The sequence below is a fragment of the Talpa europaea genome (genome assembly GCF_964194135.1).
Source record: "Talpa europaea genome assembly, chromosome: 7".
NCBI classification, from domain to species: Eukaryota; Metazoa; Chordata; class Mammalia; order Eulipotyphla; family Talpidae; genus Talpa; species Talpa europaea.
Window position 1 is genome coordinate 120,733,588 of NC_140074.1, and position 17,343 is coordinate 120,750,930.

The 17,343-nt window shown below is 53.9% G+C and overlaps 1 protein-coding gene across 2 annotated transcripts; it reads right to left on the reverse strand.

The window, feature by feature from the left end:
• Positions 1 to 2,930: 2,930 nt before the first annotated feature.
• Positions 2,931 to 13,933, reverse strand: CAVIN1 (caveolae associated protein 1; the record flags this gene model as incomplete). Of its 2 annotated transcripts, none has more annotated exons than XM_084239362.1 (2): positions 2,931 to 3,632; positions 13,463 to 13,933. In XM_084239362.1, the coding sequence occupies 2 exons, from the start codon at positions 13,931 to 13,933 to the stop codon at positions 2,931 to 2,933; spliced, it is 1,173 nt and encodes a 390-aa protein (XP_084095488.1). The 2 variants fall into 2 exon arrangements, with proteins under 2 accessions (XP_084095488.1, XP_084095489.1); XM_084239363.1 differs by lacking the exon at positions 2,931 to 3,632 and adding an exon at positions 7,735 to 7,944.
• Positions 13,934 to 17,343: the final 3,410 nt, after the last annotated feature.

A 17,343-nucleotide genomic window follows, 5' to 3' on the forward strand; every position in this document is an offset into this window, starting at 1 on the left:
CACTGAGGGAGGTGAGTGAGGAGAAGTCCCGGCATGGGCAGGCAGGTCATGGGCAGGCAGGTGGCTGCTGCCCTGCGGAGGGAGCAAGTTGGTGAAAGGAAGCACCTGCATAGTCACAGGTGGGCAGATGGCGTGCTGCCCCGTTGTGAGGGCTGTGTTAAGTTTTACCATCTTCAGGGAGGGGCTCATTTTTGTGGGTGGATGGTTTGTGCCCCTGACACTCCCTATAGCAGTCTGATAGTTTCTGGGTGTTGCACCTCCTGATCTGGGTGTTGATGCCTAAGGGTCTTGGTTTCTATAACTGGGTTAATGTATTATGCTCATCCCTTCTACCCCTACCTCCTGTGTGAGTTAGGTTCTTAACCTTCTATCTCCTTTCCTCCATCACTGTCACCTCATTGGCCTGAGTTCCATCCCTGGCCAGGGAGCTGACCCCCATGGTGCAGCAGACCTCTCCTGCCTTGCCCACTGCTCCCCTCAGCAGTACATTTCAGTAGATCCATCTGTTCTGCTCCCCACTCTGTCTCTAGTGAATCCTCTCATCCCCCATACCCCACCTCTGGCCTGCACTCCAGTTCTTGCATGCATAAATAAATAAAAATAAATCTTTAAAAAAGAAAAGAAATGACATTGTTTTTATTAGGGACACCCCTTCCCAGGTGATTCTGATACAGGAAGATCCCACAGGAGAATGTGGTCCCATTGTTCTAGGAAATTCATCACCTATAGGCAGGTGGAACCACTGCGGGGAGCCTGAGAGGCTGCATGATGAAACGGGTGCCCACGTTAGGATTGTGGGCTGTGTGGCTGTGACTGGCAATCTAACAAGCCTAGAGGCCTTTCTCTATGATATTCAGCAGTCCGAGCTTCTTCCCTCCCCTAGGCCACCTCGTATAGGCCTGTGAGTCTGAAGTATGTCTTTGGGGGCAGCTCAGACTGAGTAGAGTAACAGGAGTATCTGGAAAGCTAAAGCCTGATGCCAGGGAAGTGGATCCAGACACACTGAGACCCTTACCAGACTGTGGAGCCAGGCTGCCTGCTTAGGTCCCCAGCTCCATGTTTCTTCATCACCAAAGTGGGGATAATATTCCTCCCCTCCATGCAACTCCCCCACCCAAGGCAAGTGAGGCAAGTCTACAGTCTCTCTTACCTCCCAAGCTCCCTCCAGTCTTCTGTAACGCAGCCTTATATCTAAGCACCTTTGGAGATTACAACCCAACACAAATCCTTTTAGAAAAGCAGGTTTATTGGTCGGGCTGTTCACCAGGACACAGTCACAGGAGAGGCTCCCCAGAGCCTGCAGGAAACTGTGTCTGCCCACACATCAGGCCCCTCAGCCCATCAGCACCAAGGGACCTTGTCCCACAATCCCCATCCTCCCTCAGCTGACTCATCTCCAACCATTCAGAGGAGAGAAGGGAACCAAGAAAAGGGAAAAAAAAAAAAAAAAAAAAAAAAGCAAAGCCTTGTATTGTAAAAAAGGTGTATGTCCCCAGGCTCCCTCCCCCCCCCAAAAAAACAAAACAATTAGCTGCAATTCTAAAAAAGCAGAGCAGGAAGACAAGGCAGAGAGGTCGGGGGAGAAGGAGGAGGATGTCTTCAGTTCCTCTGGCCTGTGATGTGGAGGAGGGGAGCTAGCCTTGCTCTGACAAGCTGCCCTTACACGGGAGGAACAGGGGGACTGAAGTGTCCTGAGGAGAACCTGGTCAGTGACCTACAGAAACCAGAGCCTCGGGCTGAAGTGGCACCCCTCTTACCTCCGAAGGCTCAGGACAGGAACCCGGGTGGGCGAGAAAACCAAAGGGGTCTTGGCAAGTGCTTCCACTTTCTGATACTAGCTCTGGGGAAGGGTCTTCCGGACAAACTGCCAGGATAGCGGCTGGGTTGCTCCGCACAAGGGGCCGACTCTCAGCTTGGTGGCCTGGCCATCAGCACCTCCTCTTTCCAGTCCTGGCCTAACTTCCAGCTCTCTGCTGCCCCCTCCTGGAACCTAATTTTCTGGGTTTTGAGACATGGCGGCCCTGGGGGTGGTTACCAGATGCCTCCCAGTTGAGGGTTAGGTGCGTTTACCTCTTTCTCTTTGGATCGTTTTGCTTTCTCACACCATCTACTCCCCTTGTCCTGCTACCACTGAGAACCCCAGTAAGATGGATTTTTGCCCTGTGTTTCTCAGGCTGCTACTGAGAGGATTTCTCCTCCCTTCACCAGTTTCCACCTTCTATTTTCTCTTCCTCCTTCCCAAAACCATAACCATGTGCAGGTCCCTAACATGCAAGTGTTCCCCACCCCACCCCCTCCAGGGCTCTGCAGGGCTTCAGGTTATCTTGCAGGGACCTATAGCTGACAGCCTGTGCTCGCCCCTCATCCAGGGCCATGGCAACTGCCCTCTCTCCCCCACTGCCCCAGGTTCTCCCAAAAGCCACTTTCAAGTCCTTCCAGTCCGGAGTCTCCCCGCAGGCAAGGGTGCTCTTTGGGACGCTCTCTCCTTTTACGGTCATTTTGGCTTTGGAGTCTCCAGGAATCAGGATGAGAAAGTGAGCAGGGTGACAGCGCTGGGTGTGAGTGTGAGAGGCACGGTGGGGAGAAGGCAGCTAGGGCCGGGGCAACTCTGGAAATGACAATTTCCTTTAGGATCCCCCACTTGGACCACCTGGATAGGGACCAGACTGCTCCCCCTTCCATTTCCATCCAGGCAATGCCCAATCCGGGCTGTCCCCTGCGGAGGCTGCATCCCACTCCTGTCTTAACAGCTTGGAGGCGTGCTCGCTGCGGGTTGGGGCTGTCAATTTGGACATGTCTCAGCCAGTTTGGGGGCCGAGACAGAATGCGCAAGAGAAAGTTCAGAGGAAAAAGACCGGGGCAGGGGCGGGGAGAGGCGGGGGTGCGGGGTGGGGGGCGCGGCCTCCTGGGCACAGCCCCGTGCCCAGCGCTCAGTCGCTGTCGCTCTTGTCCACCAGCACGGCGTCCGACTCCTCGGTGATCTCCAGCAGCGTGTGCACGTCGGGGCTGCTCCCGCGCAGCAGATCGGCGGCCTCGCCGCGCTCCATGCCGCCCTCCTCGTCGTCGGGGCCCACCTCCACCATCTCGGTGGCCTTCAGCACCTCCACCTCGCCCTCGCGGATCTTCTTGACGTGGAAGGTGAAGGGCGGCACCTTGTACACCGCGGTCTTGGAGCGCGCGTAGACCACGTGGTCGGGGGTGAAGGATTTGCGCAGCTTCTCCCGCGAGGTCTTGAGCTTCTCCCGCCGCTCCACGGGCACCAGGCGCGTGCCCAGCTTGTTCATGCGCTTCTCCAGGGTGTGCCGCGTCTTCTCCAGGTTCTCCTTGGTCTTGAGGCGGGTCTTCTCCAGGTTCTCGCGGGTGCGCACCCTGGTCTTCTCCATCTTCTCCTTGGAGAAGGCCTTCTTGAAGTCGTCCACGCGCCGCAGGCCACTGCGCTTGATGCGCTCTGCGCGCGACTCCTCGATGACCTCCTCCACCTCGACCGCCTCGTCGGAGGACAGCTCCAGGGCCCCCGCGTCCTCCTCCGGCCGCTCGCCCTCGCCCAGCTCGTCGCCCTCCTTCTCGGGCAGTGCCTCCGACTCTTTGAGGGACTTGCTGATGCTCAGTTTGGCTGGCAGTTTCACTTCATCCTACAGGGAGGGCAGAACCAAGAGATGAGCAGGGGCAGATAGCAGGGCTGCGCGGGGGGCTTGGGGTGGGGGGACGCTGGGCGAACCGCGTCAGGGTGCTGCTCCTCCTGGGGAGCTATAAGCAGCCCGCGCTTGGTCACAGTTGCACCCCCGGCGTCTGGCACAGAGCGGGACACCTGCTGCGCGCCAGGTAAGTGCTGAGTGGATGGTAACTGCACAGACAGGTCGAGGCGGGGACCGAGCTTTGGGTCAGAGATTGGCCAGCAGTATCACTGCACTTCGGTCCAGCCTCTGCAGCCCTCCGATACTGTCGCTGGCCGGCGCCCATGCGTTTAAACCGCTGCGCAACCTTCGCGTGCAGGGAACACAGCGTAACTTTGGCAATGGACAGAGCGCCCTCTGGTGAGCTAAGTCACACATTGCCGCAGCCAAGCCAAACTGCAGAGGGGCTGGGGAAGTTTCTTTAGCTTAAGGAGAAGCGGGGTGAGTCCACTGCCAGGCTCAGGAGGCTCCCCAGACAGTGCTTTGAAGTCAAGGTAAAGGGGGTGCCTCGCCCAGACCTCAGACCACTGCAGAACAGTCTGAGGCACATGCTTACACTGTTTGTCCTCTTTATACTGTTTGACAGCCCGAGTGGTCATTCTCCACCACCACCAAACATCCCTGCCCTGTCAAGTTGGGCCCCCTGCCCAAGCGGCACACCTTACTCCCCATTCCAGTGTAGAAATTGAGGAAGGGAAGAGGAAGAATTGACTTGGAGCCAAGAACATGTTTTCTCCCCAACCTGACCTGGACATTTCTTCTGGTTCTGGCCTCCCTGCCTTGGAAGGGAAGGGAGGGATTACTTTTCCATTCTTGCACCCCCCCACCATGGAAGTTCAAGTGGCCAGGAACAGGATGGTGAACCCAGATTCCTTGACATCCTGGAGCTGGGAGCCAGTTCCTCCCTCTTCCCCTGGGAGGACCAAGCACCAGCACTGTTCTCCATTCCAGGAAGATTTTCCAAGATTTGACTCTATGGCAACATTCCAGAATCTTAGGGTCACCCCCTTCTTCCCACACCCATACTCCCCCCCCAAAGGCAGGGGATGCTGTGCATGGAATGGGAAAGGGAACATAGCCCAAAACATAACTGGATCTCCTCTTTGGAGACTCTCTTAAGGGACTTCAGAAAAAGGAATAAAGGAATTTTTCTAAAGGGTTTTCTGAAGGTTGTTTCCCAGAATTGTAAGAAAATCCCATCTGCAAAAAAATTTTGAGGCAACATGTACTGACCTTGCTCCAAAACACACACACATGCACGCACTGACCCTTTGGTAGCTCTGCACCACCTGCTACAGAAATTCCTTCCCCAGCCCCCAACTTCTTTCCTTTTCCCTCCCATCAACATCCCCCCAGAGTTTCCTGGTTTACATTGAAAACTAGGAACACCCCCTCCCCACTTCCTTCCCTCCCAGTCAATAGCATTAGCAGGGACAAAGAGGCAATGCTGGCTCCACCTCTTCTCCCAAACTGGGCACCAAGCCACCTCTGGCTCTCATTACTCAACTACACCTCCCAGCAGGCAAGGTGACCTGGCACAGGGCATGCTGGGACTTGTAGTCTCCACCTGCCATAGCTGGTTTAGTACTCTCAAGTGCTATCTATAGCATTCTGCCAATCCCATGATTTTTATCACTCACAGAGGCATTGGAGGGGTGTTTTCCTTGTTCTGAGTGCAGGAAGGTCCCAACCTCTCTTAGGATCATTCAGATTTTCAGTTGCACATTTTGCGTCTCTTTTTGCAATCATTTCTCCCTGCCCGTACATGCGTATGGTCTTTTATACTATTTCCTACACCCTAAGATCTAAATTCTCTACCTCTATGTCCATCTTCACCCAGAATTACCTGGTAGCCCGATATAAAGGAGATGGAGTTCTGCGCCTTCCTTCACAGCTTCCCAGTTTATACTTACCCACACTCCACCAAAGGGTGGAGAGCCCCTCCTTTCTCTAAGTTCAGACAATGTGGATGGGCTAGGGAGGGATTAAGGGTAATGGGTGGGTAATAGTCAGGAAACAGTCCCAGCTGCTGGAAAACAAATCCACATTGTCTCCCTGATCCACCCCTAGCATCCCCAATTCTCCGCCCCCCTCTACCCCACCCACTAAAGGCTGAGCTGGCTGGTGTTCCTGGTCTCTGGCTTCCTAGATAAAGGTCTTTGCCAGTTAAGCTTGGAAGTGAACAGGCCTGAGGAGGGCATTGCAGCCTTCTAATAGCCAATCCCATCTTCCTAGTGCCTGGTAAGAGATCTCAAACTAGATTAGGGCACAATTCCAGTGAGGGGGAGTGTCTACCTGGATTGTGAGGTGTCTCCCCTAGTCCAGGAAGGTAACCTGGAACTATAACCCCATTTGCTGTAAGCTTCACCCAGTGATGGCTTCCACCAGGGGAGCTGCCTTCTTGATGGGAGGCTGGGGGTTGGGGTGAAACAGCTTGACCTAAGTCCCTGGTGACTGACCCTGGAGAGGGTATACTGCTGTGATTTAGCTTTTCCCTTCCGTTAATGGATTTTCCTCTTTTCTCCTCCTTTCCAAGCCAGGTTTCCCCTGTGACTCATGGCCCTGGAGTGCTGTCTTGGGCCCACCCAGTTTGCCTGTTGCTACAACAACCACCAACACAATCCAAAAGCACCTCCCCCCACCCTGAGCGCATAGGCCCAGCACCCTTGTCCCACCCCTACTTCCCTGGCAGAGGTCCTAAGCCAAAGGAGGGGCCTCAGGGGGTGGCAAGGAGGGAGGGCTCTGCTTGTTCTGTTTTCACATTTTTATTAAACAAAACCACCACTCCCAATAGGCTTGGTTTCCAGAGTTACTTTTAATGACCAGGTCTGAACAAAAGCATGCACAGCTTCTCCTGCCCCCACCAAGCACACACAGCTCCCCACACCAGGAAGGCACCAGTCTAGGATCAATTTAGAGGAGCCCCAGGGTGACTTCCAAGCCTTTCCACTCCACTCCCCAACCCTGCTGCGTAACTTAAGACCTTCTGGCTTAGGAAGAAGATTCTTATGTGATTATAATTTAGTTAACCATCTACTATGTGCCTTGTCCTGGGCCGGGCACTTCACTTTTGTCAGGGAGAAAGACAATGTCATATGACTGTGGGTGGGGACCTCCCTTGGCTTAGCCCTAGCCAGCTCTGTCCCCAGCCACTGCCTGGGAAAGACCAGAGGAGACAGGGAAGAGATGATTCAGAGCCCAGGATTCCCTTCGAGAGAACACTGGAAAAGAGCAGAATGGGAGGAGGGGAAAGTCTTAAACCTCAGGATTCTGATTTTCTGCTACAGTGCAGTTCTCTCAGCAGGGATGACATTGCCCCCCAAATGAGTAGAAATTGACTGGGGGGAGGGGCGGGTGTGCACAGGGTACAAATAGATAAAATTTCATGGGGGACGGAGACATTAGAGGATAATGCCTACCAGGACTCCTTCGGAGGTCATCATGATACAAAGGTGAAAAAGAGTGCTCTAGGGAAGCTAGAGGATCCCAGCCAGAACCCATTAAAATGTCCTGCTCTTGGCCTCTCAGAGTTGGCAACTTTTGAGTGCCCCACCCAAGGCAGGATCTGGCAAACAGGGATCTCTTTGCAAAACATTTTCTAAAAAAACTGGAAAAAAATAAGGGTAAATGTTTTCCTCAGCTATGTTGGGGGTTGGGGGGAGTAGAAGGCACAGAAGAAAGAGACCCCAGGGCAGGGCCTCATGAGGACCTTCTCCAAAGAGGCTTGGAGTCAAACTGGCCCATCTCTGAGGATGAGGCAAAAGCAGGGAGGGGAGGGACAATGGCAGCCATGCAGTCTCATGCAGTTTCACACAAGGCAGCACTGGGTGCAGTTCCAGCATGGTGTCTGCCGACAGACAGAAACCATGAAGTAGAGGAGGCACCTTCCCTTCACCAACCATCCCATTGCACACACCCCATTCGCCTAAACTCTGCATCACCGCCCTCAAGAGGCAATGGGTCTAAGGGGTCAACCATCCAGCATGGACCCCCACTGAGCAGAGCTGGTGGTGGCCTGGAGTGATACCCCATGCCACAGCCCCACATGAGCCAGGAGACCCTAAATGGCCCCACCAGCTGGCGGCTCCCCTGGGGTGGGCAGAGGCCCAGGCTCTGGGTAATAGGGCAGTGTCCTAGGCATCTGGTCAAAGGGTGGGAGCTCAGGCACTGTCTCAGGCTTCAGGTCAAAGGGCTCAGTCTCAGGCAGAAGGTCAAAAGGCACCATCTTGGGTGTGGCCAGGTCAGAGGGTGCGGTCAGCTTCTTCTTGGGCTAAGATGAGGAAAAGGGGTTTTAATGGGATTTGGAATGGGTGTGGATGGGTTGAGAAAAAGCTTGTGGTGGGCATAAAGACCTGGGGCCAGTGAGTAAGGAGAAAGAAGTACATGATGCATTAGGACTAAAAGAACACACTTTAAATGTTTCAAAAGAGGGCCCTGGGGCTGAAAGAGGTGGGACGAACCTGGACCCTGTGAATTAATAAACACCATTTAAGCTGAACCCCCTCCCTTCCTCCCTCTAGAATCTTCCACAGTCCCATCCTTGGCCTCTGTCAGACCTTCTACCCCTAACCAGCTGTGCTCATGGGATGATACTCTTGGAGGGCTGGAGTGATACGGGAAAGAGGCTGCTGGGGTGGGGAAGGAATTTTCTTCTTTTTTTTTTTAAAAAAAGATTTCTTTCTTTCTTTCTTTCTTTCTTTCTTTCTTTCTTTCTTTCTTTCTTTCTTTCTTTCCTTCTCTCTCTCTCTCTCTCTCTCTCTCTCTCTCTCTCTCTCTCTCTCTCTCTTTCTTTCTTTCTTTCTTTCTTTCTTTCTTTCTTCATACAAGAGCTGGGGTATAGGCCAGAGGTGTGGGGGTGAGAGGACTCACCAGAGGTAGAATGGGGAGCAGAACAGGCAGACTGACTGAAATACACTGCTGAGGGGAGCAGCGGGCGAGACAGCAGAGGTCTGCTGTGCCATGTGGGTTGCTCCCTGGCGACCGGGGATCAGACTCATGCTGTAGAGGCTGTGGATTGCTTCATAGTGTGGTGCTTAACCCCTTGTACCACCAGAGAGGCCCAGGGAAGGAATTTTCTAAGAGACAGTTGTTAGCTTCTAATAGGGGAGGTTCCAATGGGTTCAAGAGAAGGCCGACAATTTCACTGTCTTCATGGACAGAAGCTGCCGATCCCAGTTCTGTTATTCCCGGGGGCAGGGTGGGCACGGGTGCCGCCCCGGATGAGGAGAGGGAGAGGCCGAGGCATGGAAGAGGGACATCTGTCCTGGCTATTTCCCCTTGGCCATGTCCCCATCTTCTGCCTCCCTTGCCACCCACTTTTGCCACCCACTTCTACCGCCCACGTTTGGCATATCAGATACCAAGATGCACAGAGAAATTAGGACTAAAATAAATCAAGCTATTTCTCTGATGGGGGGGGTTGGGGGTGGCATGGGCGGAGGCCTACGGCCCAAGGCACACAGTGGCAGCTCCCCACTCTCCAGCCTGAGCTGTTGCTTTTGCTTTGGACGATCAGAAGTCAGGGGAGAAAGACAGTTGGAGGCACTACCAGACTCCAGCAACAGTGTTGAGCAAAAGCCTGGGGCCGCAAAAACACAAAACAACAGGTCGCAACCTACCCTGAAGGACACAGAGAAAAGGTGGCAGGGGAAGGAGGCTGAGCAGAAAGGAGGCAGCGTGGTCCTCTCAGCCAGATGCAAAAGCCACGCCTGGGGACAACTGCGCAGGCCAGGGAGCTCCTCCCCTCCCACTGCCAATGGGCCCGGCGACCACATAGTGCCCCTACTTTAAGCACTTTGAGGTCAAGCAGCTAATGGCCACCAACTTTAGGCATCACAGTGTGTGCGCATGTGCGCACACTTAACCCCACCCCACCCCTACCCCAGCACACAGCAGTCCCAGTACCAGGGCTCTCAAGTCTCTCCCTCCGAGAACAAAGGAGCCAGATTAAGTCTAGTTCAGGACTAGCTGACTTTGGCTGCAGAGTCCAGGAATGGCAGGAGGAGGTGGGGAGCAGAGTGTATCAGAAGAAGGGGTACGTACATCTGCGTTCTGGCCCTAGCTTGACCCCCCATCACATGTGTGACAATCAGCAGGTGACTTTCCCTCTCTGGACTTTCCCTCAGTTCCCTCAGCTACAAAATGAAGGAGCTGAAGTTGCTGACCTCTAAGGCATCCTCCAGCTCAAAAGATCTTTCACACAGAAGGAGGATGCGTTCTGGTTCAATGAAGTGGAGCAAACCACAGCTGACCTCAGAGCCACAGCAGCTCCCCCTGACTTGCTGTTAGTTGCCCACTCTGTGCCATCTCCTCCCTTTTTGATGTTTGATCTTTATGGATTAAAAATCAGAGAGAGGAGTATGATTTCCTTTAGTCTTAGGAATACTCTGAAAAATATTCTCTCTGCTTTGGACCTAGCGCTAGGTAAAACCATAAAAACTCAGCTTTGTAGAGAAAGGGCACGGTGAAACACTCTCTCCATGCTTTAGGGGGTGAGAGGAACCAGAGTCCCAAGGTGGGGATATTTTTGGACAAAAGTTGGGGGTTTTCTGGAACAAGGTAGCCCTGATTTGCTGAGTGCAGGAAGGAGCTATAGGTTGGGTTGAATTTGGGAGGAAAGCCAGCAGGCCCTCATTCCAGGCCTGGTTTCCTCCCTTTTAATGCCCATGAACCACCTAATCCCTTAAATGCTTCCTGGTCATCCTATTCTCAAGCAGGGGAGGCAGGTCTGATGGGTCCATGTGTCGATCATTAAATGCTACTCCAGAAAACATTTATTTCCATTTTAGCCCACTTTCTGGATCTGAAAAGAACTAATCATATCCAAATCATTTGGGGAGAACTGGCTCTCTAGAGACCACAGCTCCTCCCATGTGCATGATGCCTACGATCCATCCCATCCATGGGGGGCTCTCAGAAGCGCTCAGCCACCAGCCCCAGCTGCCAGTAGGATTCACTCCTCTTCTTCACTAGCTGTTGCCTAAAGAGGTATCCTGAGAGGATGAAGCCCTGACTGCCAGTTTGTGGATGGGGGTCAGATGCCTGAGGCCTGCAAGGGCTCAGAAGAGAATTCAAGATGAGGGCTCTGATATCCTGGGTGGGATGGTCACTCAGAATAATGTGTGTGTGTGTGTGTGTGTGTGTGAGAGAGAGAGAGAGAGAGAGAGAGAGAGAGAGAGATATCAAGTGCACACCTGACTGGTGAAATGATTATATCTAGCAGTTCCCTGAATCTGGGGTGAGATCACACAAGGGATTCCCTCCTTTATTCCCCAGGAAGGTGCTAGAAGCCAGATGAGATGTTCCTGCAGGGCCCTTCCCACACTTTCAGACTCCCCTCTGCCCTGACCTCCTCACCTCCCACATCTGCAGTGGGAAATACAGCATCTCCCCCTGCTTCCACTCGGCAGTGCTCGCACCCTCCCAGGAGCCCTTTCTCCAACTCCATCTCTGCTGGCTCTTCCAACCATCCGACCCCTTCAGCCTGACTTGACCATAAATGCTGCCACCCCCAATCTTCCCTATTAGGTCTGCCAAGGCGCAGAGCTATTTTTACCTCATTCTCTTCCCAGGCCTGTGGATCTCTAGGGGGAGCAGCCTGGGCTTTCCTCCAGCAGCTGAGTAACCCACCCCCCTTGACGCCACCTGGAACATCTGCTCTGCAGTTCAGGAAAGTTATGCTTCCCTGAGCCCCACCCTTGTGGCTGGAATCTCCCCTTTATGTCTGAGCTCCTTTTGGGCTCAGGGGGCCATGCTAGTTCTTAGTTATTTCTTTTGTGGTTTAGGGGCTCAGGGCCCCCAGCTTAAGCCAGTCTTTCTACCTCAACTCTCTGCCCCCCACTGGCCCTGGTTTACACAGATACAGTCAAGACCCCTGTCCCTCCCCCACGTGCAACAAAGACACCTATCCCTGCCAGCTGCAGAGGGAGGGAGAGAGGGAGTGACAGGGAGGCTGCTGGCCTCTGCACACAAGTCTTCCCCTTACCTGTCAGTCTCAGATTCTCCCAGCCTCAGACAAAGGGAGGTTTAGGGCTGAGAACTTTGCAGAGTTCTAGGGTCTGGGACATTTAGAGCGAGCAGGCAATCCTACATCCCACCAGGCTCTGGAGAAAACACAGAACGCACTGGCTGTCCCAGACCCCTGTCTTCTTCCCTTGATGTCCCCTGCACCCCCACCCCCATAAGAGCTGGGCAGATAGCTTTTAGAAGTCTCACACAGCCCCATCCTGCTTCCTCCAGGCTGTTAGATTAAGTGGAAATAGCAAATAGCCCTGGGCAGATATTTCCTACCAGACAGCGCTGAAAGAGGAGGGTTCTTAAGCCTCTGGGGAAGGGTCCCTGGCACGTGGGGAGAGCACCACTTCTGCCCCTGTCCCATGCCACCTCCTTGGGCTGGTGTCAGCTCAGCCACCTCCCTCTGTCTACTGCCCCCAAACACTTGTTCCAATCTGCACCTCTCAGTCCCATCTAGAGACCACACCAAGGGTCTCACTGGCACTCAGGCTGGTCACCCAGAGCCCAGCTTGCCCAGGCTCCAACTGCTGGGGAAACCACAGATAGCTGAGAAGTGCCTTCTCCTTACTGGTGGGAGAAATCTAACCAGTCTCTGTTCCCTGGGAGACAAGTGAAAGGAGAGAAGGAGCATAAACTAACCCCTTTACCCCATGATCTCCCCCTTGGGATAGCAACACCAACCAGGCAGCAGGGAACAGAGAACAGGGGAGACCAGACACACTTCCTCACCAGATCAAACATCACCGGGCCCTGAGGACAGATCCACCCGTAATGAGATCGGGGCGCAGGTGTGGAAGGGAGCGGTAACACTGAGATTCCCAGGTTTATATGGGATCATGAAACAAAAACTTCACTTCAATCCAGGCGGGAGGCCTGGGGAGAGGTGCAACAGAGCAACAGGCGGCCTGGGCGGAGCCTGGCGAGCGCCAACCTCCAGCCGCCAGTACAGCACCTCCTCGCTCCTCCGCTGCCCTCGCGGGCAAACGGGGTGATTCATTGAGCAGGACGGGGAGCGGCTGTCCCCTTCCCTTCAGCAGCCCCTCAGATCCTCCTCGCGCAGCCAACTCCTCCCCTCGCCCCCGCGCCAGTTTAGATCAGGTCAAGGGTACCGCGCGCGCGCGCCCAGGCCTGAGTGTGTCTAAGGGCCCGAATGGGCCCCAAGGCCAGGGCAGATGGCAGCGAGGGGCTGGGGCAGGCAGCTGATGCTGCTGCGGGGGCGTGGGGTCCGCGGGGGTGTGTGTGCGCTGGCGGTCGCGTCCCTCGCCTGGCACAGCCCCCGCCCATGCGTGCCTGAGCCCTGAATCACCCGCTATATCGGGCGGGCAGCGCGGGAGGCCCCAAACCCGGGTTCTGCCGCCAGTGTCCTCTTACAGAGGGCCCCAAGGGCCGCCGGGGACCCCTGGCTTTCCCCAGAACTTCTCCCAAGTAGAGACGCTCAACAGAGCCAAGTTGGGAGTGGTCTGGGAGAGGCAATGGGGCCGAGTCCAACCCCTTAACTCGGTCCCGCTAGGAGTTTGACACAGGAGGGGGGGAGCTGGGTGAGGAGGTGCAGGACGTGAAGCGCGCCCCTCGGTGCGCTCCAGGGATCCCCACGCCACCCCACCTCAGCAGCGCCCGCCGGGAAGAGGGTGGGTCCCCAAGGCGGGCCAGGCTGGCGGGAGAGCGGCGCCGCTGGCAGGTCCCCGACCCCCTCCAACCCCCGCCCAGTGAGCCCGGGGCCCGGGACCGCGGGCCGGACGCGGGAGCTCTGGGCGCGGCCCGCCCCGCCAGCTCACCTGGTAGATCATGACTTTAAAGTTACGGCGCCGCAGCAGCTCCGCCTCGTTGACCTCCAGCTTCTTGATCTGGCCGGCCTGGCGCTCCAGGCTGCCCCGCACCGTCTTCACGTTGACGCTGACCTTGCGCACCTTCTCCAGCAACTTGCTCACCGTGTTGCTGGTGGTGGCGTGGGCTTTGCCCAGCTTGCTCAGCTCGCCCTGGATGCTCTGCACGGCGCCCTCCATCTCCGCCTGCCGCTCTTCCAGCTGCGACTGGGTCAGCTGGATCTGGTCGACCGCGCCGATGATCTTGTCCAGGAGGCTCAGCACCAGCACGCCGTTCACCTGGTCGGACTTGATCAGCTCCTCGGAGCCGGCCCCCGACGGCTCCTCCGCGGCTGGCGCCCCCATGGGGGAGGACCCCGAGTCCCCGGCGTCGGGGTACCCCGAAAGCGGCTGCTCGATGATATGGAGCTGGGTGTCCTCCATGGCTACCCGGAGCCGTGTGGGACCGGCCGGGTGGAGCTGGAGCCGGAGCGGGAGACCCGGAGAAGAGGAAGAGACGGCGGAGGGGGAGCCCGGAGAGCGGAGGAAACTCGAGCCACGTCCGTGCGCACCGGGACGGCCGCCAGAACTGTGGGGCGGGGGATCGGTGAGCTCCCCGGCTCCCGGGCCAAGCCCGGAGTCTCCTTGCGGATTGGCTGGCGTAGGCCCAGAAAGGGAGGGACCCGGGCAGAGGGGGAGACCGATGACGGGGAGGGGGGCAGCCGAGGGGGGCCCGAGAGCCGGCGCCCCACCCTTCCCAGGATGGTTGGAATAGTTGGAGCGCGCGTCTAGGGCCTCCGCTGGCAGCGGGGGCGGCGGGAGCGGGACGCGGCGGAGGAATGTGCGCGGGGGCCGGAAAACAGGTCCCAGGGCTTTGCTCCACTTTTCCCTCGCTTGCTTTCTTTTTTTTTTTTTTCTTACCCACCTCAGTGTTTTTAAGTCCTAAAGCTGGAGTAAGGTGGAGAAACGAACTCCTGAAATTATATGCAAAATATGTATTTCCTGCGCCCAGTTTTCGAGAGGAGAGAGATCCATGACTCCCACGAGCGGTTCCAAAGGCCCTCAGACTCACACTCCAAAGGCCCTCAGACACGCACACCCTCCCCTACACACGTCAAGTTACCAGCCACTGTCCTGAACGCGTGAGGGGAGGGTTGTCTTGTAGGGAAGCGAAAGAGAGGGGAACTTACTGACCTGGCAGTGGGGCTGGTGGTGAGGGGCTGTCAGGCTTCTTAGGTACTTAGAATTATCCTAGCTAATCAGGGTTCTGAAAGGGAACACAATAGAAAGTAAAGCCGCACCCACGTCTCCCCTCTCTCTAAAAACCGCCTTTCCCTGCGTTTCCCCCTCCCCAGAGGCTTAGCAGACCCTGAGCCCAGAGAGTGGCCATGACTCCAGATCTCAGGCTAGCTTCAGCAATCAGAGCTCATCACATCCCACCTCATCGTTTGACTGGGAGTGAAGCATCTGGAGAGGAAGCTACCCCGAGGTGGGTGTTGGTTTGACCCTCAAACCAGGTACCTACTTGGCCTCCTGCTTTCTTAGCCCTCCTTGGGACAGGGAGGGGCAAGAAGGGACAGACCTGGCCTCCCACAGTTGATTCTTGAGCCTGCCGGCCTTAGAATTAACTGCAAACACATCTTCAACTGTAATAAGTAGCAAGGAGCAGGACCAAGGTGGGTCCTTAGTTCCAAAGTCCAGGGAAAAAGTCCAGCCTGTCCTCCTCTGGAGCTAGCTGGCACAGCACTGCAGCTGTGAGTTGGCTGGATCAGCACCAGCTCCCTTTCCCCCAAAAAGCTGCAACCCTTTTCCCTGGTTAGGAAACCAAGTTAGGTTTCCCCAACTGGGTAGATGATTGTCTTGGCAAAAGGTCACATCTATTCTGGCGTGCATGCGTTATCACTAGGAAGAGTGAAAAGCTACTTTGTGGGGACCCCTATCAGTTGATATGTCCCCTATCAACTCCTATCAATCCAGTCAGAGAACCCACTAACCCAGACAGAAGCTGGAGCACTCACTGTCTGGAAAAGCGCCCCCAAACTACTGGAGAAATTATTTTCCCTAACATTTCCATAGCTGTTTTCTCAGGAACAAGTGACTTTTTTTGTTTAAAATTTAAATAGAATGAACTGCTGTATAAAATCATATGTATGTATATATGCTATATGCTAGAACTGACATTACAAAATTATTTTAGAATTTATGAGAAAATGTAACATTTATAACATTTAAAATTCCTTCCACTGAGGATTGATGAGACTTTTTGAAAAAGAAGAATGGCAATATGGGATCTTTCTGGATATTCAAAGGTTTTACATTATTTTAAAATTGATTAGATATTTTAACAGGTGAGGTGAAAGATATAAATTGTGAATCACAGACAAAAAATGTAGTAGAAAAAAGTTTTCTTTCTACCTTCGTCTGCAGCAAATAATTTCTCTCCCAGTAGGCAATTGTTACTATTTTCCTTTTTATTTTTTATTTTTTATTTTTTTTAAAGATTTGTTTTATTTATTTATTTATACAAGCACTAGGTACAGTCAGAAGCGCGGGAGGATGAGAGAATTCACCAGAGCCAGAGCGGGGAGCAGAGCAGGCAGAAGGACCGAAGTACACTGCTGAGGGGAGCAGCGGGTGGCAGGAGAGGTCTGCGCGCCATGCGGGACCCTCCTCCAGTGGCTGGGGAGCAGGTGGGGATCGAACCAGCGCTGCAGAGGCTGCAGGCAGCTTCGCAACCCAGCGCTCAACCGCTGCGCCACCGGGGAGGCCCCTATTTTCCTTTTTTAAAGTTCAATTTTAGATTATTCTTTGGAGTAAAACAGACCCTTCGCTGTATACAAAGTTTTATCTATCTGAATTGCAAAAATTCCCTCCCATGTTTCCATGGCATTCGTGGTTTCTCCTCCATTCCTTCTTGTATCTGTAGTGAAAACCTTAGCAACAGATGGTGTCTGTGCCAGGTCTGTCAATGAGATGTATTATTAATAATTTCTTGTGGAATCTTTTATAGAACGTCTTTGTGTGAGCATATGCTTTTTCTTTTTTTTCTCTTCCATCTAGTACATGTAGAGCTGCCGTGTTTTCTGATACATAGATGTATTATACTTAACTAGAATTTCAAAATTACAATTTACACCTCACTTGGTGGGGCAATGGATGCTGAAGAGGAGTTATAGCATTGATTTGCTTTTTGTGGTTGCATACTTGCTGCAAGGAATGAAGTCCACATCATTCTAGCTTTCCCATCGGGAAAGCATTTCCAGTCTTCAAAAAGGAATGACAGTGTTTGCGGATGAGTCAAATTATGTCCCAGGGATAGTCCAGTGAATATGCCTCTGACTCATTCGATGTGTTCTTACCAGAGAGTTTTGCAGAAAGGTCCCTCCCCCTGTGTACCTATGCCCAAAAAATAATCTGCATCAACAAGTTTCTCTCCTGTTTCTCTTACTAAATACCAGCTTAATCCAACAGAGGGCATGCTGAGCCTTAGCGCACAGGCTTGGTCAACACTGTCACCCAGAAATGGGTGCAACAATCTTTCCCAGAGGACTTCACTCCATTTCAGTGACAAGAAGCAGTTTCTCTTGATTTGGAATTGCATTCAGCCCGCCATTGCCTGCGCTCCAGGTTGAAGCGTTGTATTTTCCATCGCTCACTTTTATTTGCTGAAAGTAACACTGTTCCTTTGTGTGCTTTCAGCTGCTGAGACAGAATCTGTAGAAAGGATAGAGAGGTAGAAGCAAATAATATCTTTGACCCAGAAAAAGAACACCAGGGTGCAGCCCTGTCAGCAGCTGGGATCTTGGGTCTCTCTCTTGTACCTCTATTGTATTCCTCCATCCATCCACTCAGCC